General features: G+C 47.6%; 1 protein-coding gene across 1 annotated transcript in view; it reads left to right on the top strand.

The window, feature by feature from the left end:
• The window catches only part of LOC146808570 (pepsin A-like), a 78,184-nt gene that overhangs the window by 29,104 nt on the left and 24,494 nt on the right, over nucleotides 1-24,586 (top strand). Inside the window, exons 4-7 of the mRNA XM_085620642.1 lie at nucleotides 10,101-10,219; nucleotides 13,168-13,364; nucleotides 19,435-19,551; nucleotides 22,728-22,872. Coding sequence (XP_085476768.1) covers nucleotides 10,101-10,219; nucleotides 13,168-13,364; nucleotides 19,435-19,551; nucleotides 22,728-22,872 — 578 coding nt within the window. The remainder of the gene's footprint in view (nucleotides 1-10,100; nucleotides 10,220-13,167; nucleotides 13,365-19,434; nucleotides 19,552-22,727; nucleotides 22,873-24,586) is intronic.

Here is a 24,586-nt window from a genome sequence, read left to right as displayed (position 1 = left end):
TAGGAAATTAACCGAAATCAGAATATTACGTGTGCTAGTGTGTTTAAATCTGTGTATTTTGTTACTCTTGCCACAAATCCTTTGGGGAGGCTGGTGGCTCTCCCTCACCTTTTAGCACTGTTCAGAATTAGTGAGTGATCTTTAACACTTGAAGTGTAAATACTTGTGGCGCCTATCTCCTATTACCCATACCGCCGAAACCTTTTGAAAGCATGACTCCGATCAACAATTAGATGAAGCTTAACTGCCTAAAATTGAACTCCAGGAAGACAGAGGTTCTACTCTTAGGGCATGATGCCTCTTTTTTGGTCATCTATCTGGTGGCCTTTGGACATGGGTACTCTTCCCTCACCAGTAAATAAGGTACAACATTAATGACTTATCTTTGACATTAGCCTGACCTCTAGTGACCAGATCAGCTCCTTTGATTCATCAGCCTTTTTCATACTAAAGATGATATGAAGGATTTGTTCTTTCATTCCATCCGACCTTCTGCAGACAGTTGTGAGTGCCTTGGCCCTATCAAAGCTTGATTATGGTAATGCTCTATTCCTAAACATTGAAAAAAAACTTGTTGCAGAAAGTACAAATGTTGCAAAATGCCAGGCTGTAATTTGCTGTTGTTCACCCAAGAGAAAGTCGCAGTTTCCCAGTAACTGCATAAAACACGTTTGTACAAGAGAAGCCTGCAGTCTGGAATTTATTCCGCAAAAATCACAAATAATCAAGATTTGTCCTGACACTCCTTTGGAACTCTCTTATTGCCAGTGGGATGGGGATTCCTCACTGTTAAGGGCAAATACGTTACCTATATTAAACTCAATAATATGGCTTCTTAGGGATTGGGACCTTTTTTCCCCTCTTTTTCCTCCGGGATCTCCCATGGTCTGGCCAAACTGCACTGCTTCCAGTTGACGAACGGATTACGTTTAAATCGCTATGCATTGCTTTTAAAGCGCTGTATAATGTGGGTCCGGACCATTTACGACATCGCTTTACCTGGTATACTCAATCCAGGGATCTGCCAATATATGTATCAACACAACTAATAACCATCACACCCTACAAGTGTGGCAGTTGGGGAAATTCCAGGCCCCCAAAGCTCTAAGAATGGCTTGGGCGGCAGGCAATAGTCATTTTTAAGGTATATTGAATTAATAATTACCTGTTGTGGTGGTCAGCCCGAAATTAACCTGACTGCACCACCTTGTGGCAGACTGTCCCAAGTGCCAGTGTTCACAATTAATTGCCGGCGCAGCCCTGTACACACAGCCTCAAATTAAGCACTGGAACTTCCCCAGAAGACAGCTGTGCTGGCAAACAACACAAACAACATTGAGATTTAAAATACTGGTTTGTTAAAAGCAGAGGGTCAGGACGGCACCATTGTTTGAAGACCATTGTACTATTCGAAATAGCATTAGTTAAAAGGAAAAAAACCAATAACAATTAGATTCATAAAGGAACAAAACATTACTTGAATCAGACAAACGTTTAGTTTATAAATGTTAACAGGTTTAAAGGGTATTTCTGTTACCAACCATACATATAACGTGTTTCAGTGATCCTGGTGGGTGGAGGGGTACAGGACACTAGTTTAGAGGCCATTGTGAGTTGATGTATGTGTAGTATCCTGGTTTGTTATGGTTCATGATGTGCCAGTGGAATGCTGCCTGAATGATGCATGATGGAATGTTGGGAGTGGGAACTCACAGTTGGAGAAGGGCTGAGCGCCTGGCTGGCTGCTCCTGGTGGGGCTGAATACTACTGAACCTACATCTTGTAACCAACCTGAATAAATCTACTTTAAAGTACATTCTGGATGTGGACCTGATTACTACAGTATGCTTCAGATATCCGATTAGCACAACATTACTTTACACTCAACTTCAGTTGTCAAGTATTCTCAGATTCCTACAACAAGCCCCAGCTCTCAAGCAGGAATCCATGTGGCGTTCACAGTGTCTCTGCACATCTGGCACAAGTGTGCTCCCATAAACACCTAGACACGTACACGCCTTATGCTCCATCACATTTTATGCTTCCATCTTTCTGATGACCCTGGACCAGTTCAACATAAGAATGCCATGGAATGATGTGATGTTGTCAGTCAAAACATTAGTTTATTTAGATCATAATCTTTCAAACATGTGTTATAAAACTCTTTATCTCAATTTTTCATACATTAGTAAAACGTTTCGGATTGAAATCAGACAAAAGTCATGGTAAGTCAAATCCAGTATATACAGGAAACACTTGCCTGCTGTGAAGTTCTGTTGGGGAGGATTCCCTTGCGCCTGCCGTCGCCTTGCTGCCCTGCCTGCCCTGCCGCTTTGCTGGAGAGTGCTGAGTGCTGCGTCTGGACTGCCCCCGCCGCTGTGCCGCTGCCGCTGCGCGGCCGCGAAGAGGGCCGGACTACATCCGCCAGCAACCCCTGCATCACCGCCCACCACCCGGTTCCCCCGCCTGGAGGCGTACAAAGGAAAGCAGCTCCCTTCGGGGAGCGGGAAACACTTGCCTGCTGTGAAGTTCTGTTGGGGAAGATTCCCTTGCGCCTGCCGTCGCCTTGCTGCCCTGCCTGCCCTGCCGCTTTGCTGGAGAGTGCTGAGTGCTGTGTCTGGGCTGCCCCCGCCGCCGTGCCGCTGCCGCTGCGCGGCCACGAAGAGGGCCGGACTACATCCCCCAGCAAGCCCTGCATCACCGCCCACCACCCGGTTCCAGCGCCTGGAGGCGTACAAAGGAAGGCAACTCCCTCCGCCTCGCGGACGCGCGCGGGCGGCGCCGGGAGAAGCCCGGGACAAGGGCGGGACCGTCTGTGGCCATCCGGGGCTGATCGAGGCCGGGCAGGGCCACATCTCTTGGTCAGTACTTTTGTCCCCGATTGTCTCTTGCTGGACTATATGACTTACTCTATAGTGTGTAAGGCAGTGAATTATTCCAATTAGCATATTGTATTGGCATCCACGATTAGTATTGAGGTTATCCATTCCCCTCTGTGGTATTATTCAGCTTACTCTCTGCTAGTGCTAGACCTGCTACCAGCTTGCACTGCATTAATAGTCCACAGCACTTAACGAAATGATGAAACGGGGTAAAAAAAACTAATACTAAATCCCCTGCCACACGGTCACATACCAGACTATTGACCGTGGAACCCCAGCCCCTACCAACTTTGACTGCTATAGATAAAATGTTACAGCAGACCATTGGGGTTGTGGCTACTGCCATTGAGAACACAGAGAGAAGGCTCTCTATTACTCCATCCTCATGTATCCCAGTACAGGAAATGGATACTTCTATTACTATGAATGAGGTGTTGGGAGCCAGCTTATGCATGACATCTTCATATATAGACCTGCCTTGTAGTCAGCTACCTGTAGAAAATGACAAAGAGCCTCACAGCGGACCCACTTCCACAATCCTTTCCGCTGCTGCAGGGAAAAAGCTAGACACACGAAAATCCTGTCCCAGATCTAAGAAAAAATGCAACACTAGTAGGTCGAGCAAACACAACCACGCAAACCATGATTTGGTGACCCCTTCTAATAGTCTCCCCGAATCTACGACAGGGATACCTTGCCGGGTTGCTATTATGGTCACGGATTTACAAACGTCCTTAGAGAGGATAATAACAACACAATTAATTGGTGTCAAAAATCGATAAACTTATTTCTGCAATGAATGCCAAAGGGGGAGGCAAAACAGGGATAGCTAACCCCCTCAAAAGTATGGGACCCATCACTGTGGAAGCTGAATCATGTAAAACCTCTTGTCACTCAAATGTCGGAAGCAATAAACTCCTAATGCAGAGTAGTGATACGGGTCCAAGCACAGATACCCAAAGTTTAACTTTTGTTCCATCCCAAACCGCGCCAATCCCGGGTCCCCAGAGCAATAGCACCCTACCCACAGCAACTCTGACAAATACAGCTGATAAAGCTGCGACAAAGTTGAAGGAAGTTAGCCAGGGGCCCAAAACTATTATACCTATGGGAAACGACACGATGACAAGAACTAGCTCCTATCAGCTGCCAACAATACATTTACCCCCAGAAGCCCAGCCATTTGTTGTAGTACTTGTGGGAGTACCACCCTTAAGTGAGGGAAAAAGAGAAAGGGAGGATGAGCTCAAAAATAAGTGCATCCAATGGCTAACGGTTAACAGGCCCCTACCAACTAATATCTCAGGTGAAATCCTTCTCGCCAGAAGAGTGGGCTGGATCGGGAGGAATCCAAAGACTATAGCAGGGGATGCGATAATCTTAAATTTTAGGGACACCAGTGCTGTGTATTATATATGCAGCACCGAGGCCTACAGACAAAACACCCAAATATCTGCATTACACCTCTCACACTTTTACCCCACTCCTAGCTTGGAACCACTCTGGCAAAGAGTTAGGCCAGCAAATAGAGGGTATTATCGTCTACCCTATACCCCGGAAAATAGAGGGTCATACAGGGAAAGCAGGCCCACCCGCCCTTTTCTTTTCCCGATACAGCCACACTGGAATAGATTCAGGTGCCGATTACGATCCGGTAAAAACCGGGTACGAACCGTCGGTCGGAGCGTTTTCCCCGTCCGACTCGTACCCGGTCGTAAAACTTTACAAACATGGAATTACGATTCGCACGGAAACACCATTTCCGTACGAATCGTAAAAAACACCGACCGACGAAAATATACATACGAATGTGATCCGGGAATGCTGCGACGTGACGTCGGTACGCTTTCAGGCAGCGTTTCACGACCCAGGAATTACGATTCGAACCGACAGCAGTCCGGATGGCAATATTTTCACGGCACCCAAAAAGTGCCGGAAAAGCGAAGTACGGCGCGAATCGACCAGAGTAGGTGGCCCGGTACGCGCCGACCCCCCCCCCCAGCCCCCGTACGTATGTGCCGACCCCCCCCCAGCCCCCGTACGTACGCGCCGACCCCCCCCCGCCCCCGTACGTATGCGCCGACCCCCCCCAGCCCCCGTACGTACGCGCCGACCCCCCCAGCCCCCGTACGTACGCGCCGACCCCCCCCAGCCCCCGTACATACGCGCCGAACCCCCCTGTATGTACACCCGTGTACGTTTCGAACCCCCCAGTGTACGTTCGAGTCGTACCCCCACCCGTGTATGTACGGTGCGTACCCCCCGTGTACGTTCGAGTCGAACCCCCCCATGTACGTTCGAGTCGAACCCCCCCGCTACGCGCTGGGGGTATGCACCGTACATACACGGGTGGGGGTACGACTCGAACGTACACGGGGGGGTTCGACTCGAACGTACACGGGGAGGGGTTCGACTCGAACGTACACGGGGGGGTTCGACTCGAACGTACACGGGGGGTACGCACCGTACATACACGGGTGGGGGTACGACTCGAACGTACACTGGGGGGTTCGAAACGTACACGGGTGTACATACAGGGGGGTTCGGCGCGTACGTAAGGGGCTGGGGGGGGTCGGTGCGTACGTACGGGGGCTGGGGGGGGGGTCGGCGCGTACGTACGGGGGCTGGGGGGGGTCGGCGCGTATGCGGGCACGTCTCCATAGTTGCTATGGGAGTTCGGTGCGGACGGTGTTTTTTCCATTCGGTTGTAACCTCGGACGCACGGGATGGATCGTGATTCCTCGGTCGGACTTCACCTTTCACATTTGTACGGTAAATCGTACGAGGACGTGTCGGACACATTTTCCGACCCGAGGACGTGTGGGGAATGATTCCCAATGCGGTTCGTATGGACTTTTTACCATGCGAATCGTGATTGCCAGTTCGTACGGCACTGGTAGGATTCGTACTGTAAAAAGACCGGATACGAGTCGCACGGGGAAATTTTTTACCGGATCGTAATCAGCACCTCAGTGTTTTGGAGGAGGTGGATTGACTTACCCCAGAAGTAAACTCAAATTCTCACGCCATTACCGAGACTCCCACCTGGGCAGAGGCTACGGTAGAGAAAACACTGCAAGAAGTCCCAACAGCCACCTTACCACCCGAACAGAGATCCAAGGAAAGGGTAATTAATGTTAATACCGGGGCTATTAAGGGCTTGGATGGCCCGAATCAATGCCGTATACAATTGGTCTCATGGAATATAGCTGGTATCAAAAACAAACTGCCCACCCCAGAGTGGGTAGGATTTATGGCTAAATTTGACATCTGCCTAATGCAGGAGACCTGGGCACTTGAAAATAGCGTTAGTACGACCTTTGCCACTTACGACATCTTGGCGTCATTCGCAGGCAAAGGCCGGCCTTCTGGTGGACTATCAATTTGGATAGCCACACACTTGGGAATTCAGGCCACCCAAATACCTACAAAATCCCTGGACTTCCAGTGCGTTCTTTTAAAACCCCCAGGTAATCCTCCAGTAGCAATAATAAATGTATACTCAAAACCCACCAAAAGCGGTAAAGAATCAACCGTATTTGGTGACTTGGCCTCATTTATTTCAGGGCTCGATCCCTCTATTGCCTTAGTTATTGGAGGGGACTTTAATTGCCAGTTTGAACCGCTGGGTGAAGCTGAGTTGGGTGATCAGGATGAAGTAGATGAGCTGTGGCATATCCCAGCTCCTGACACTGTACCTGTAAGAGCCTGGACACCTTTGGCACTACAAATAAAATCCTTCTCCCTTGCAATGTCTTTGCGGGCATGCAACGGGAGATTGGACTCTGATCGCCCAGCAACTGGAACATTTAACCGATCTAACAGAGTCTCTATCATTGACTATTTAATGATTGAGGCCAAAATTTGGGACAAGCTGCTGGACTTCAGAATTGAGAAAAGACAGGACAGTGACCACAATGCACTGATCCTAACCCTGAAGCCAGGGTCCTTTGGCCTGAAAAATAGTGAGACCAATCCTACTTTAGTAACCCACCCCCTCGTATTAACTAATAACAGAAGGCGGGTGAAATGGCCACATTTGGTAGAGTCACCCTTACAACTTGCTAAAATTGACCAAATGGCCACGCCTTTTATAGCCCAGATGGCTGAGGGAAAAGAGCATGTACAAATACTGGATATCCACAAACAACTAGTCATGGTACTGGCTGATGTTTTCCATCCTGTAATTCGTACCAAGAGGCGTGCACCGAATAGCCACCCCTGGTATAATACTGTTTGTAGGAAATTACGAAAGGAACTTCTAACAGCAATCAAGCTAAAAAATAAGTTGGATATTAGAACCCTTAGGAAGGCATATAAGGAGGAACTACATAGGAGTCGGATGGACTGGGAAGAGGATACATGGGGAAAATTGAGGAATGCCCTGATGCTGAAGGACGCCAAACTTTTCTGGGCTCTAGTGAATAATACTACGAGAAATAGCGCTGAACCTTTTTTGCCAAATATTGCCCCCGCAGTGTGGGAAGCACATTTTGCGCCCCTTAATAGTTCTCCCTCGGGAGTAACATTGGTGCACCCAGCTGGTGAGAGGGCATTCCAACCGGATGGTTCTATTCGTATGACACTGAATCCGGACTTCCAGTGTGAACCCAGAACACGAGGGTCTATGACATCTGCGGAACACACGGACCACTCAGGTACTAGGGCTGGGGTAGTTTCTGAAAGCACTGCTAGGATATCAATTAAGGAAGTAGAGCACGCCATCGCCAGGCAGCCCCTTAATAAAGCACCCGGTCTGGATAAAGTGCCCGGTGATCTTTTCCATTCCCAACCTAGAATCTGGGCACCCTATTTAGCTGCACTGTTTAATGCAGTGCTACAGGGAACTAATATCCCAGACACATGGTCCGGGGCTGAAATTGTCCCTATATTCAAAAAAGGTTCCCCCTTAGCCCCCTCAAACTACAGACCGATAAGCCTCTTGGATACCTCACACAAACGTATGGGTCGGATCATCTTGGATAGAATTCTGGAATGGGCAGAAGAAAATAAAATATTAACCACTTTTCAAGCTGGGTTCAGAGCCGGGATTTCAACCTTAGACCAGCTTTTTAGATTACAGGTTCTGTACTGGAAGACGGTAATATTGGAGGGTGGCAGCTTATACCTGGTATTCGTAGACCTACGGGCCGCTTTTGACCTTGTGCCCAGGGAAAACCTATGGAGGGTATTGGAAGACCTAAAGCTTCCACCATACTTACTAGAAGTTTTAAAGCGTTTTCATAAAGGGAACTATGCCCAGGTACGCTGTGGGAAGAACGGTGATCTATCGGACCCTTTCCCCGTCGCCAGAGGAGTACGCCAGGGTTGCGCCCTGGCGCCCACACTCTTCAGCCTTTATATAAATGGCATGGTTGGTGACCTGGATGCGGTCAGAAACAATGATGCCCCTCGCTTGTCAACCGGGCGGGTGCCTGCTCTGATGTTCGCGGATGACACTCTGCTGTTATCGTGAACATCAACAGGCATCCAGAGGGTTTTGGATGGATTTGTAATATTCTGCGCTCTGAGGGGACTTGAAATGAACTTAGATAAGACAAAGTATATGATTTTCGGCCCACCAAAGCGCACCCGCCCCTGCCCATCTGTGAACGGCATCCCGCTTGAAAGGGTCAGAACTTTTGTTTACCTAGGTGTCACCCTGACCGAAGATTTCGGCTGGGGCCCCCAGGTGGCCAAATCTGCCTTAAAGTTAACGCAGATAGCGGGTGGCATTAGTAAGTTCCATAGGAAAACACAATTTAAACCAGTTTCTCCAGCCCTCGAAATGTACAGGGCTCAAGCCAGACCTGCCGCTACATACGGCGCAGAACTTTGGGGCCACACTCGCGTATCACCCCTCTCAAAGGCCGAACACATATTCGCTAGAAATCTGTTAGGGCTCCCTCAGAGCACACCTCTTATACCTATGAGGTTCGACCTAGATCTGGAACCCATTTCTGAATTCTTATCAAACCGACCCCTTCTATATTGGAGAAGGTTATGGACAGCGCCCGAGCTCAACGACTATAGAGCTGAATTTTTAGCAATCTGGGACCAATTGAAGGCTAAAAACATACCCTGGCTATTCCATCTCAAAGCCTTAATACATGCCGCAACTTTGGGAGACCCCAGGGGTGAGCTGCATAGCGGTACAGAAGAAGGAGTTGCTAGCTTTACTCAGACAGTATAAACTAGCTCTGTTATACCGCTCACAGTCCATGGGTCGGTTGACCACAGACTTCCTGCAAGTTAAGATGGTACCCAGCAGGGAGGAGTTCCTAGACCAAATTCAGCCCCCGATCGCTAAAAAGTTATATATTCAGCTAAGGTATGGCTGCCTTCCAATCGGGGACCTGACCTCCAAATGGGCAGGGAGAAGTGAGGGTCTTTGCCCGGGTTGTAACGAAACTAAAGAAGATTTAGCCCACATTTTATTCTTCTGTCCTGCTTACAAAGAAATACGCAGATCTTGGCTTGTGCCACTATGTAGAAATTTAGGCTTAAAACACTGTGCACAAGCATGCAGGATATTACGCTATGATACCTCACCCCCAATTGTGTTCACTGTTTCCCGTTTCTTACATAGTATGTGGCGGAGGAGGTCCGCCCTTATTAATTAAATTAATGATGTGTAAATTTCATCTTTGATAACTGCTGTTTAATAACTTTTTACTTGTATGAATAATTATTTATGTTTTATCTTGTATGTACATATTTTACCTGTGCTTTTATGGTCAATGACCGAAATAAAGCTATCAAAGAATAAAATACGCTAAAACTTCATTTACAGACAATAAAAATTGTTTTAAAGCACAAGTTATATCCAAATACCGCACATTAAAAAATAAGAGCCTGCTCTCTTCCTCTAATGCCATATTTTTGTAAAATTGGCCTCGATAACATCTTCCGTTGGTTTAAGACCCACAGACACTCGACTAAGACGTGCACTAAATTGCCTTTTACATTAAGATCACATTTACAAATTCTATCCTTCTCTAAAAGGGAGCGTTATGCTTGAGAGGATAAGATCCGATTAACCCCACATCTAAAGTTCAAAAGACACCTTCTTGAGCATACATTTGGTAGGTCTTCAGGGTAGGGGAATGTTTCACCTTCGAGCCAGACAGGCATCACAGGGGACCCAGATTTTCTATTCCTTGATTGATGTGACTTGTTTAGTGCCCATCCTCAAGAGGAAATGTTTTGTCCCCACAGCAAACCACAACGTGTTCAACCCTGCGGCGTCCTCAACCTTCAATCCAATCAACGAGAGCCTCTCCATTGCCTACGGCACCGGGAGCATGACTGGGGTCCTGGCCTCCGACACTGTCCAGGTAAGTGGGCGAGGAGCCATCTGCCCGTCCCGGGGCAGTGCCCGATGAAGAGCCAAGGTGGGTCGCCATCCTCCAAGGTGGCCTCTGCAGAAGACCCTGGTCTAGTAATCGGTGGTTGATTTCACTCACACAGAATTTAACCTCACAAGATCTATGACTCCATATTGATTACATTGGTAATACCCCGCTTACAATCCCCATACTGTTGAGATGGTGTTTGTCTAGTGTTTTGTAGGAAGTACTGATCAATAAAACTGGTTTCCTACTTAAGACCAGTGGTGACCCCGCCATTATGGCGGTGGAGCACTGACCACCCCTCCCCCCAGCCCCTACCCGAAGCATAAACTGATAATGAAACGGATTTTGAACCTGTTTTATTATTGTTTTATTTTCATCCCCCTGGATCCGCCCCCAGGACTCTGATGCGTCTTAGGGGCGGGTCCAGGGGGTGACGCTGTGGTGTGGGAGTGATGGTGCCCTCCGTTGTCCCTTCTATGCACAGGAGGGTTTGGCCGGCCGTCTCATGCGCAGTGAAGCTTCCTCCAGCCCCAGCTGCATTCTTGGGGCTGGAGAGAGCAGGCACAGACTCCCAGTCTGCCTGGGAGCGCAAAGTCCCAGCTCTCAGCCCAACCCTGACTTTGCTTTCATGCAGCGGCATGATTGGCCGCAGTGCATTCTGGGAGCCTGTGCCCGGAAGAGCGCGATGCAGCAGACAACGCCGGCGATCAGGTAAGTCATTTTAAAAAAATTAATATTATTTTGCACTCTGACCACCCCCTCCGTAGCTCCCTCCTCTGCCCGGCTCACCACTTTGGCTGGGGACGGGCCGCTACTGCTTAAGGCTGAAAGCGCAGTTGGAGACATTCATCAAGCCCAACAGATTTGCAGAAAATCAATGTCTTCAAACTCTTCCTGAAACCCACACACTGATGTAAAACCACTTGGTTGACATGAAGGTTGCTTTTTGGGTTGTATGTGGAACAACGCATGCCTTTACCACGCATGCTGTTACTCCAAACTCTTTACAAAAAATGTGTCTTTACCATGCATTCCTTAACCCCGCATATCATTACAACTTCGTGCCTTAGGGAAAGCGCTGGACTTTGGAGCGGTATAATTTACTATTCCTACTCCAGTCTGTGCAACAGTAGGGAAAGCGTTGGACTTTAGAATCCAATGCTCCCTTCCATGAAGCATGTCATTGTAACGTCATGTGTGGTAAAGGAGTGCATGGTACGGCTATAGGGATAAAGGCTGAATCCCTGTTTTGGGATAATTTCGGAGATGATTGTCCTCTGAGTCTGGCAAGGAGGACTCTGGGATTTTTGAACGAGAGCAGATACTGTTCTCAAGTGTCTGTGTTTGGAGTACAGAAAGAGCTGATAAGTGACTTTCTGGATCCAAAAGGCCACATATGGGTTTACATGTGGCTTGTTCGGCCCCTTTGAGCCTAAGCACAGATGTACTTACTATGTGCTTACTAGGGGAGAGAATGTCGTCTAATGGCTAGGGCGAATGACCTCGGGGTTGGAGAACCGGGTTCGAGTCTCGGCAGGGACGCTCAACATTCTATGATTCTGGGCAAATCACTTCATCTCCCCTTGCCTAACAAAACAAATGTGTCCATCTGTAACGTAACTGATGCTCATGTAAAGCGCTCTGATACCTTCTGATCTAGGTGGCACTATATAAAACTCCACTAACCAATGTTTTATGTCTTTTGTTACAAAAGAATACTTTCTGGGTGAGTGATATACATACATTTAAGGAATAAAGCGTCCCTTGCCTTACACTATAAGGATATTCAAAGTCACTGAGCAGCTCCATAACCATATAGAGGAACAAAGCCAAAGACCCCGGCAATTCCTATGTAAATGCACGCCTATAATCGCGTGATCATCGGCAATGAGCGGTGCGCTCGGTCACCGATTATAAAGAAAAGATGCCAGAACTCGACTGTATTACGTTATTGCAGTTGAGTTCTGAGGTCACAATTCCTGCTGCCAGAGTCAGCAGCCGTCGGAGAAAGGCAGCTCAGGTCTCGGAGCAGCCGTGTAAAGCAACGAAAGGCAGCATTGCTTTTCTTTGTGCTGCTCTCTTTGTCTAGTTTACAGTGACTAGCAGAAAGAACATGTTTTTCTATTCCTTAGATAAGTACTAATAAAGTTAGAATCTTTACTGCGGCCGGCGTTGAACTTTTTCTAACATCATTTTGCAACAACTATCTGACAGGTGTTTGATGTGTTTCATTTTGCACATAAGGTTCTATTTTTATTTCTCAAGTTTTCAAACATGCTGTCTTTTTCTGAAAGATCTACACACCAAGGTTTTAAGTGGTTTGTGAGATAGGTGATGGTGTGATCATGTATTATATGGGATAAAGTACCTCCTGCTGTACATGATAAGGATGTTGCAAGTCACCTTGGAGATCCACATTCTTAAAAATCGAACTTGGCATTCGGCCTCATTTTATTGTTTATGATTATTAGAGTCCTCGGTGACTTGCAATATCCTTATATTATATGGCAGGGGGTGCTAGATCCCTTATACAGTGTACGGAAAACCCATAAATCACTGATGGAATTATTGATCTCCATGTAGGCGAACATTCGTGACATTTATTCTAAGAAATTGTTTGTATTCAAGTTGACTGCTACTACCAACACCTCCATATTTAAATACAAATCTGAGCTTATTGGGGGGCAATCTTAGCGTTCTTTCACGGCCAACTTAAAGGCGACTTGAAACTTGAAGTCCTTTTCTAAGCTTTACTCAGACACTCCGGACCCGATTCACAAAAGTAATCTCAGACAAAATCCTAACTTTACGACCTTCGGTATTCACAAAGGGCATTCAGGAGTAGTAAAGTTAGGATTTTGTCTCAGTTAAATTTAAGTTTTGGTCTTAAGTAAAACTGTGGCCACATTTCATCTCCCTCCATCTTCCAGGTTGAGGGGATCACAGTCACTAACCAGGTCTTCGGGCTCAGTGAAACGGAAGCCGACTTCTTCTACTACATGCAGTTTGATGGTATCTTAGGTCTGGGATACCCCAGCATTTCTTCGGACGGAGTCACCCCGGTCTTCGACAGCATGTGGAACGAGCAGCTGATACCACAGAATCTCTTCTCTGTCTTTCTCAGCTCGTAAGTCACCGTAACTCAACTACGACATCACATATTTAGAGCCGACAATTTGATAGATGGACCTCAAGTTGTGCGAAAATATATCCTCATTACTTCACCATTTAAGAAGTTGTAAAGTTGAAGGTCTGTTGTGTGCCTTAAATTTGTTTACTGATGTTAAATTCTGTGATTTTTTGGGACATGTTTCTCCATTGGATCACTGTCACTGATCAGACCTGTTATCTCCAGAACCCATCATTGTTTTCCAAATTCTCTGTATGAACAGTTAGGAAACATTTGAATAGCAAATATTTCAACTGAATTTTAGGGAAATGACCAGCTTCAACGAGATCCTGGCAGTGCAAACAAAATAGCACAAGATCAAGCAGGTGCCTGGCGTTGCAGGTAGAAGGTCACCGTAGGGATGCTATGTCTGTCTGCAGTTCTAGAGAGTGGCCTTGAAGTGTTGCTATAGAATGAGTGTCAAAGCCACGTGATGCACCTTCGTGGAACGAGACCTGAAACCAGATCATGAACAATGCACCTGCACAGACGATAAACACTCAGGTGTAAGCCACAGGTGTAAGTTTAAATCTTTTTGTAAATGTGTTTAAGTGTGTAGATAGGGGTAGATTAAGTAACAGACTGAAGGCCTCATTTACAAAAAAATGGCACAGGGCAGCAGCACAAGGCTTTTTGCTGTGCTGCACTACGCCAATTTGAAAGGGCAGGAATGAAACATATTTGTGATATATGGTGCATTCCTGTCTTTTCAGTCAGCACCAGCTAACAATTTGGTGTCTAGAGCCAACGCAGGTACTCTTGCACCTTGTCTTGCAGGGCATGATGCACAGGTTTGATGTTATCCGGAAGCAGCAAAGGTGGGAGTGGAAGGCACAACCCTCGTTTGTACCAACAATTCTGGAGCAACTACATGAGGAGTAACACCAGCCACTAGTCCATGGTCTCTAACGCCAACAATGTACGAGCAGCGAGTGTACATGTATGTTGGGGTACAGAGTCAGTGGCACAGGTGACGGACGGGGATGCAGTCTGCGATGATGCCGGTACACTGATATGTACTCCACCATTGCCAAATCAAGACTGTGACCTACTGGACCGCAGTGTAGGCCGGAGGCAGCGGTCAGCAGTGGGCCACAGCCACGTGTCGTTGGCTCATGAGGCACAGTCAGCGACACAAGGGCAGTTGTTGGTAATATTTGATCACCTCCGTGACAATGGTTCTTATTTTCCTCCTGGCTGAACCGCGTCTTCCTCTTATGCGTCTCCTTGCGTGCAATAATTCTAACTCTGCCTTTGAATGATCGATGTTCATTTCCAAATCTGTGACCCACTCGTGCGCAGCGTAGGCCAAGGGCAGTAGTCGGCGTAGGCCCACAGACACTTGGGGTTGTGATGCCATGCACAGACTTGTTGGCACCTCATCGAAGGGAGTATAGTGGCTTGACCTATGCCTTAAATGATGTTCACTGCCATGGTGTAATCAGGACTCAGTTCCACATGGGTGACCTACCTGACCGTGGTGTAGGCCTGAGGCAGCGGTCAGCACGGCTCATTCACAGAGTGTCGCCGGCATTGGTTGGATGGCCTCTCCGGCCTGTGTGTTTCAGGTTCAGTGGCACCACATTTCACTGGCTGGCGCTGAACAAGGTTAGTGGCACCAAGTGTCGCCAGCTGGCATTGAACTGGATTAGTGGCACCACGTGTCGCCGGCTGGCGTTGAACAGGGTTAGTGGCACCACGTGTCGAAAGATGCCCATATGGAACTATGCCTCACAGTTCGGGAGGGGGTCTGGTGCTGTGGCCGCTGTCCCGGATTTGGGGTCACTGCCATTCATGACTCAGGACACAGTTTCACACATGGGACCTACTGGTCCGATGAGTAGGCCGAAGGTGGCAGTCAAGTACATCAACGAGAAAGGAGTAAAGCGAGCCTGTGTCGTGGAGGCCGTGATGGTCTGAGGAGGCTGCCAGATCGCGAGATTCGGGCTTGGAGCTTGCACCGGCATGTGGTGGGCCCTCCTTTACACACACCGGTGTCGGCAGGTGATCAGTGTGGCCTGGCTGCGCAGTTGCGGGCCTGACGGGTTCGTGGTCCTGAGTTCCGGGGTCCGGCAGGAGCACAGCATCGCAGGCAACCGCGCTCACGAGGACGGCATCGGCCTCGTGACAGTGTGAGAGGCGCCGCCCTGGCAGGGATGTGGGTCTTTCCGAAAGAGGTCCACGCCCAGGCTTAGGTGCTTTTTATTCACACCCCTACGCTGGCGTGGCGTACACCGGGCCATCCCACTCCGGTGATGCTTAGGGCGGTGCATAACAGGTTAAATTTCCGCGAGGTCCCCCACTGGCTGGGGTGGCATGGTTGCGTCCACTGTCCACTGCACTCCATACACCAGAGATGTATGTCGCAAGCTGCGTAGTGCGGTAGGGAAAATGCTGTTCGCACTGATTGCACAGTGCCGGATGCTTGTCCGCACTGTGCAATCATTGCTAACGACATCTTGCACAGTGCAAGCGCTCGAGTAGATTTGTACTCGAGCGGCAGTTTTCTCAACGCGGACTGGTAGTTTTTCATCGCGAGCTGTCTCGAGCATGCACGACCACTCGCAATGAGAAACCTGACCTCCCCGGGTTGAGAATCTTGCCGGGAGGTTTATTTTCCACGCTTGCGATCAGTAACTTGATGTTGCTGATCGCGAACGAGGAAAAAGTCTCACCGGGATGTCATTTTGCTTGCTCGCGGTCGCCAATTTGATGTTGAGGACCACGAGCAAGCAAAAAATGCCCGCTACGCTATACTATGCGTTTATGCACTGTGCTATGTGCAATTCGCGTAGTGCGAAGTAGGGCAAACTACGCAAGCGTAGCGTAGTACTACGCCCAGGGTTAGTTGCCACCTCTCCCCACATTCGGCAGTTGTGTGGCTGAAGTGCCATGTCGTTGATGGCTCATGTTCAGGGCTTGCCCAGATGGCATTGTTAGTTGTTCTGTCATGTCTGGTGGGTGTGCATGTTGTTGTGCATGTTGGTTGTGCTTTTGTGAAGTGTGCATTGCCAGAGTTGTGATTTGCATGTTTGTGGAGTTGAGGTGTGTGGGGTGTTATTTCTGAACTTGCCAAGGGGCTGTGCATTTCCCTTGTTGCCATCCTGGGTACGCTGGTTGGTGATGTACTGTCGGAGGATGAAGGTATCATGCACACTGGCTGTGTATTTGAAGGCCACATTGTTGGAGGTTCAATGGTGTTCTGTTGTTGCATACACAATGATGTGAGACATGTGCCCCCTGTTGCGGTGATTGTGTGCTGTGTCACCAGGGGGCACTGGTAGGACATGTGTACTGTGGATTGCCCCCAACAAGTGCGTGCATCCTGCTATGGCGTATGGTCCTTGCTTGATCTCCAGCGCGTCCTGCGCATTGTGTTGGACGTATGGGGACTGGGGTACCAGGGTGATGGTGATGTCCAGGACAGGTTTGGGGGACTTGGATGTGGCTGGCTGTGTGACTCCTCCGACTCAGGCGGATGTTGTTTGGGGTGTATCAGGGGCCAACAGGTGCAGCCAAGCTAGCAGCTTTCTGTGGGGTGGGATGTTGGTTGTCCGCTGTGTGGGTGCCATAGGCCTGCTAGGCGATGATGGTTAGGATGCGTAGGATGGTTGTCCCTTTCAGCCTGTAGTGGACGGGACATTGTCTGATGTTCGGTCTGTGCGGCTGGTACGTTTCCTGGGGGTCCGCTGTCTTTGTCTGCGCTGCGTCTTTGGTGGTCCGGGTGGGTGTGTGTTCCGTATGTGGGTTGGGGTCCTGGATTGGTGGTGGTGGTTGCTGTGGCCCTCTTGGGTGTCCGGGCCGCATGATGTGTGGCATCTGTTGCCCTTCCGATGTGGCCCTGGGCTGGTCTCCCTTTTGTGGTGCTGGCTGCCATCCGACTTAACACCAGGTCAGAGCAGTTGAAGATTTCCTGCAGCTAACGCACCGTATCTCCTGTTTTGTGTTCTTATCGCCGATGTGGCTGTTCGTTGTGAATGTTGAGGAGTGGTAATGTCGTGGCTTTTGGCACGGAGATGCCTACTCTGCATCTCATTAGCGATAGTTGTGGTGATACTCTGTGGCGATGTTTTTTGCGGCTGCTAACGCAGGGAAACTGGTGATATTGGCTGTTAGCACCAGCTTGTGAATGGGGTGGAAAATTTATCACGACTTTGGCTGCGCTAAAGTGCCGTTAATTTGGCGATAGCTCCTTCTCAATATGCCCCTGAGTGTTCTCAAAACCACGTCTGACCACTTGTGAAAGGACATATGGATTTGAGATGCCTGCTTCACAGGCAGGAGGCCCGAGCCACATCTGAGAACACAGGTGAAGATGACAGTTTCCAGCACGTATTTTCCATTCCATTTTCCAAAAGCTGACAGTGTTCACCACTATTGATCACTGGCTACTTACATAACAACCAGCACAGGTTTACACCACCGTGAATGTAACTTGTAGTGTGACCCCCTTACTAATGAGATTAGATGCACCAGGTGACCATCAGCAGCGAGTTCTGGGTAGACCATGCCTAATCAATGTTCAGAAAACAGAAGTGGCCCATAACCGGTCAATGATCGAGACATCCAAGCCATAAGTCTCAATTATTGGTCAACCTCAACTGAGCAACGCAAGGCAGCTATAGAGGATGGATCAATTACTCATGAGCCCTGAAAGACCACTGCTCAGTGCAGCTGATCAGTAAGTACTGATCACTTGTGCATCGTAAGCAATCAATCTTTAAGACAATCCAAACAGTAATAATGATTCCTGTTTAATCCTATTCCATCAATGCTCAGGACAAGCCAACCACATACATCAATTACTGGTGGGCCAGAACTGATCAATGTGACTCAAAATCCAACTACAGGTCAAGACTACTGCTAGATAAAAACCTATAGACATTGATCACCTCCCAAATAGTATTGATTAGTGGTCCTGAAGGTCTAAAGTTTAGGCACATTTCTGGTTGACCCCCAATCATTTTTACTGGGTTTATCTATTTTCCCACCCATCCCCTTATATCTAACTGCAAGCCCCAGGAGTGGTCCAGCTCTCTGTTCTTTTAGTCTGAGATGAGTAGCTATCTTTACATATACATTGAATTGAGGTTGTGGTCCAACGCACAGAGCTCTTCCTTGATTGGTCGAGATCCTCCAGTAAAGGAAGTACATGGCTGCTGAACCGCACACCTTAAGTGATTGGTTCAATGTCCAATGCAGGATGATCGAGAGAGCCTATATAGTTCAGGAGGGCCTCCTCGCACTCACATGCCTTCCTGCCAGACCTTCTTCATTTCAAGCATAAAGGAAAGACACTTTCCCCCTATACTCGAGCATCGAACATCTTGAGCGCTCTGCCCAGAATATGAATTTCAAAAGGCCAGTTCTTAGCAAGGCTCCAGCGACTGCTGCCTTTTTCAAAATTAGAGAAATATTTAGTTCTTCCTGGTCTTCCACCGAGAGTTACTTTACTTCAATCCTCAACCAATGTTTTAAAAAAAATGATTTTAGGATTGTAAGTTAAAACAAGTCCCACTTTGGTGTGAGGGACCTCTAAAGTCAGCTTAATATTGACTATCCTTTTGCTGACACCCCTTACATCTGTCTGAACAATCCATTTGACTAAAGGATAGTTGAAATAAATCAGTGTCTCTGGCAGTGCTAGGTATTCATAAGATGTGTCAAACACACGGTGGTCCATTGGCTGAGGCTCAGTGACATGTGCTTCCCAGTAGATGACCAAGTGAGACTCAACAGTGTTATTCTAAAGATGGATGAATAGAAAAATGGTGACCACTGTCATATGTCTGACCCTCAAAGATCAGCTCACAATCATATGTCAGAAACTAAGAGAATATGGACAAAATGCTGTCAGATGATTTTTTTTTTATTGTTGCTTACCAGAACTCGGTCTATGACCTGCGCAGGGAGTTTGTGCTCCGTTGATATCCAGTGTTATCTTCTGCCCCTTTGCACGTCTGTTCACCCGTGAGCTCTCCACTGGCCATGACATGCCTAAGTAATGCTCTCTCTTTCCCTCACTCAGGAATTCAGCTGTTGGTAGTGTGGTGACATTCGGGGGATACGAACCTTCGTACTACTCTGGAAGCTTGAACTGGGTACCGGTCTCCGCAGAAGGATACTGGCAGATCAACCTGGATAGGTATTGTGTTTCTATCATCCCATACTGTCAAATCTACCTGGGCAGGTGTTGTGTTTCTATCATCCCATATTGTCAAATCTACCTGGGCAGGTGTTATGTTTCTATCACCCCATACTGTCTAATCTACCAGGGCAGGTGTTGTGTTTCCATCACCCCATACTGTCAAATATACCTGGGCAGGTGTTGTGTTTCTATCATCCCATACTGTCAAATTTCCTGGGCAGGTGTTATGTTTCTATCATCCCATACTGTCAAATCTACCTGGACAGGTGTTGTGTTTCTACCATCCCATACTGTCAAATCTACCTGGGCAGGTGTTGTGTTTCTATCAGCCCATACTGTCAAATCTACCTGGGCAGGTGTTGTGTTTCTACCATCCCATACTGTCAAATCTACCTGGGCAGGTGTTGTGTTTCTATCATCCCATACTGTCAAATCTACCTGGGCAGGTGTTGTGTTTCTACCATCCCATACTGTCAAATCTACCTGGGCAGGTGTTGTGTTTCTATCATCCCATACTGTCAGATCTACCTGGGCAGGTGTTGTGTTTCTATCAACCCATACTGTCAAATCTACCTGGGCAGGTGTTGTGTTTCTATAATACCATACTGTCAAATCTACCTTAACTTAAGGATTGACACTGCCTGTTGTCATTGTAAGTGACAACAGGCAGTGTGTGATATCTCGTATATGATACAGCTGGATTCTTATCTTATCGCATCTTACCATCCCTAAGAATCCTCAGGTCGACCGAACCATTTTACCTGCTGAATAGTGTGGAGGGAAGAAAATCCAATTTCTCAATACAGTCAAATAATTTTACTTTGACTCCAAAGATCACTGACTCCAAATTCACATTTCAGGGGTTTATTACAAAGCCAAAAATAACTGCACATACAAGCACCTCATCACGAAGTTTAGGAAATAAATGGGCACTAATAAAAAAAAGATTCTACGCCGGAGTCTCATCCGACTCAGAATAATGAGAATTGTTAATTCCAGAAGCATGAGGCAACCAATAACTGCTCCAATCTCTATATTAGACTTCATTAACCTATTTAAAGGAAAGCGTTACTCTATCCCTACCCTAACACTAAGGTGACATCCCTACATATCAAGTTTCCCAGGCAAGAATAGGAAAAAGGTGTCAGGAGTGAAGACTTCCTGAGAAGGTCACTCACTTTGCATAGGTCAGTAGCCAAAGCTACAGAGCTCGTTCTAAGATGCTCCTTCTAGCTTTCCATCTAATCCTCAACTGCTCCACCCTCGGGGAACTGTCCCTAATACAAAATCACAAATCAGCAGCAGAACACACCCTTGTCACGCCTCTTCGGCCAGGCCTTCTCCTCCGGTAAGCTTCCATTGAAACCTGTACCTCATCCAAAACCGTTTGGCTGGCCTTGGGTCCCAGGCACCTTCTCCACTGAAAGTATCATATCTGCATTCCAGTATACTCCCATGTTGGTTTCTCCTACCATCCTAACTTCTAAACAAGAGAGTCAGTCTTCCTAACGAGCTCTGTGTCCTTGCACCTGCAACAGAAACATGTGAACGAGAGATTTTCCACTATCTAAAATCTACTGACTATTTCTGAAAACCCAGAACCTTTCCAAGGGAAACATTTTCAGCCTACAATATTCAGCTAACAAAAGAAACGAACAGGCCGTTCTCTTGAACGTATATGCGATTAGGCCATTACACATTTAAACACATTTCTCTAATATCACGTCTATAATCATTAAATTCATTACATTTCATATATGGATAAACAAAACTACACATGCAACTTTAATATGGCACACGTTTAAACCTAATACATCACATTACACTTTTATATAGGCACTACATTAATCACTAAAATAACACAATTCTTCTTTTATTCACCCTAATATATGCTGTTTTAATACTATAATTCTATGAACCACACATTAGCATACATCTCTAAATATGTGGGTGCGAACTACCTGTGATTACGATGCACCCCTACAAATTTCAAAATAAATGGCGCTCTTTCATATACAACCTCAAGACCTAAAAGTAACCAAAACGTAATCCAAGAGTAATCAAAAGTAATCCCACTGTATTGCATGGCAGCGCCCACAGGATGCTTGTGTCATTGAAGCTGAGAGATGCTTGTCTCTCAGGTCCCACAGGATGTGTGTATCACTGACGCTAAGAGATGCTTGCCTCTCAGGTCCCACAGGATGCTTGTATTGCAGAAGCTAAGAGATGCTTGTCTCTCAGGTCCCACAGGATGTGTGTATCACTGAAGCTAAGAGATGCGTGCATCATAGGTCCTGTAGGGTGCTTGTGTCGCTGAAGCTATGAGATGTTTGTCTCTCAGGTCCCACAGGATGCGTGTATCGCTGAAGTTGAGAGATGCTTGCATCATAGGGCCCACAGGATGCTTGTATCGCTGAAGCTAAGAAATGCTTGTCTCTCAGGTCCCACAGGATGCGTGAATCGCTGAAGCTGAGAGATTCTTGCATCATAGGGCCCACAGGATGCTTGTATCGCTGAAGCTAAGAAATGCTTGTCTCTCAGGTCCCACAGGATGCGTGAATCGCTGAAGCTGAGAGATTCTTGCATCATAGGGCCCACAGGATGCTTGTATCACTGAAGCTAAGAGATGCTTGCCTCTCAGGTCCCACAGGATGCGTGTATCGCTGAAGCTGAGAGATGTTTGCATGGCAGCTCCCACAGGATGCTTGTGTCACTAAAACTAAGAGATGCTTGCATCGCATGTCTGCAGGATCCTTGTATCACTGAAGGTGAGAGATGCTTGTATCACAGGTCCAGCAGGATGTCTATATCGCTGAAGCTGAGAGATGCTTGCATCACAGGTCCCTCAGAATGCTTGCATCACTGAAGCTGAGAGATGCTTGCATCATAGGCCCTGTAGAATGCTTGTGTCGCTGAAGCTAAGAGATGTTTACCTCTCAGGTCCCGTAGGATGCTTGTATCGCTGAAGCTGAGAGATGTTTGCATGGCAGCTCCCACAGGATGCTCGTGTCACTAAAACTAAGAGATGCTTGCATCGCATGTCTGCAGGATCCTTGTATCACTGAAGGTGAGAAATGCTCGCATAGCATGTCTGCAGAATGCTTGTATCATGGAAGATACTGGAAGAGGCTGACATCTCCCCCTTATCTCTTTCCTCTCTCTCTCTTCCTTAGTATCACCATAAACGGAAATGTTGTTGCCTGCAATGGGGGCTGCCAGGCCATAGTGGACACAGGGACGTCTCTGATTGCTGGACCTTACACAGACATCGCAAACATCCAGAAAGACATTGGAGCGACCCAGAATGATGATGGAGAGGTATGTGCACTAAGCTTCCCCATGTGATGTTATGAATTACAGTAGTGAGTGAATGACTGTCCATTGTGAATAACATTCTATGCCTCGAGCCAGGCCTCTTTAACACCTCTGTCATGTGCTTCATCAGTTTAATCCCCACAGGGATGTTACCAGAACATTGTACCCAAACAACGAATAATAGAATGCTACATCTCAAATATCGTTTAGAAAAATATTGCCCTCATGGCGTTCATTATATAAAATGCACTGCCAACAGGGTCGTATTTTTGTATATCTATTTAGGACACAATATTTCTGTCAGGTGATTTTGTATCGCGCTTCTAAATAATACGCGGACACGAGGTAACCTTTAGGCTTCTTTATTATTCCCCGGCCATCTTCTTAACTGGCGCCCCCTCGCGCCGCCCCTCCCTTTCCTGCCATGCCTGACCCGGAAGTCCTGGACAGAGTCTGGCATGACAACACAACATCTCCCCCTTTTGTGATTTATCTGTTACCTTAGATCATTGTCCCTTTCCTCTTCACTACTTGTAGCAGGTGGGCATGATAACGGCTGTCGGCTTTGGTTCTCTGTTCCTGCTTCACCAGTACCCAATCTCCTACTTGAATGTCAGACGTCTTGGCTCGACGGCGATTATTGGCGCATTCTTTCATCTTTGTTTTCTTGTCTCTGTCGAGGTTCATCAGTGTCTCATGATCCGAGGTCAGAAGTCTGGATTGTATGACTGCATCCGAAGTCGGTATCCTGGTGCGCGTAGTCCTCCCGAGCATCAGGGTGGCAGGGCACCTGTTGGTGGTGCTGTGTGGTGTGCTTCTGTATGCTCGCAGTACTTCATTAAGTGCTGGTTGGATGTCGCGTTGGGACAGTTCAGTTTGCTGTATTGTTTTCTTCAGGGTGGCCATGAAGCGCTCAACCATCCCATTGGCTTGAGGCCATAAAGGAGTGATTCTCCGGTGTTTAAAATTCAGGTGGTTTGCGAATTCCGTGAACTCATGTCCATTGAAAGGTGGTCCATTGTCTGTCTTCACTATCTTGGGGATTCCCCATGCTGCGAACACTTCGTCAAGGATGGGTATGACGGCAGATGCTTTTGTGGATGATAGTTGGTGTGCATTGGGAAATCGGGAATACTCGTCCATGATGACAATGAAATATTTCCCAGACTTTAGCGGGCCGAGAAATCGACCGCTACCTGTTGCCACACACTGTCCGGGAGATCAGACATCTGCAGTGGAGCGTGTAGTTCTTCGCGCCCTACTAGTTGGCACTGTGGACAGTCTTGAAGCTTGGCTTCTACCATTTGGTCTAGGGACGGGAACCAGACCCTCTATCTTAGTGCTTTCTTCATGGCTACTATGCCTCTCTGGCCCTCATGTGCTAGATTGATGGTCCCTTACCTTAGTTGGTGAGGGATGACAATCCTTCTGTCTCTTAGTATCAACCCATCTGTGCTGATTGTGAGATCATCCTTGACGTGTCTGAAAGATTAGAGTTCTTGCATATTGATAGCGATGGTAGTTTGCGAATCCTCCAGATGTCTCCATGAGTCTGCACGGATGTGTTGCATAACGTCTTGGAGTGTGGCATCCTTGGCAGTGACTTCTATGATGGTGTCCAGTGGGACGGCAGGCAGGGGCGGCTGGTGACATTTGAAAGTGGTGGGGCGCAAAGTTTGTGGTGAGTGCGCGGTGGCGAGCGAGCGTAGCGAGCGAG

Source organism: Triturus cristatus, chromosome 8 (assembly GCF_964204655.1).
Source record: "Triturus cristatus chromosome 8, aTriCri1.1, whole genome shotgun sequence".
NCBI classification, from domain to species: Eukaryota; Metazoa; Chordata; class Amphibia; order Caudata; family Salamandridae; genus Triturus; species Triturus cristatus.
The sequence above is the reverse complement of the archived record's forward strand: the minus strand, read 5'-3'. Positions and strand labels throughout refer to the sequence as shown.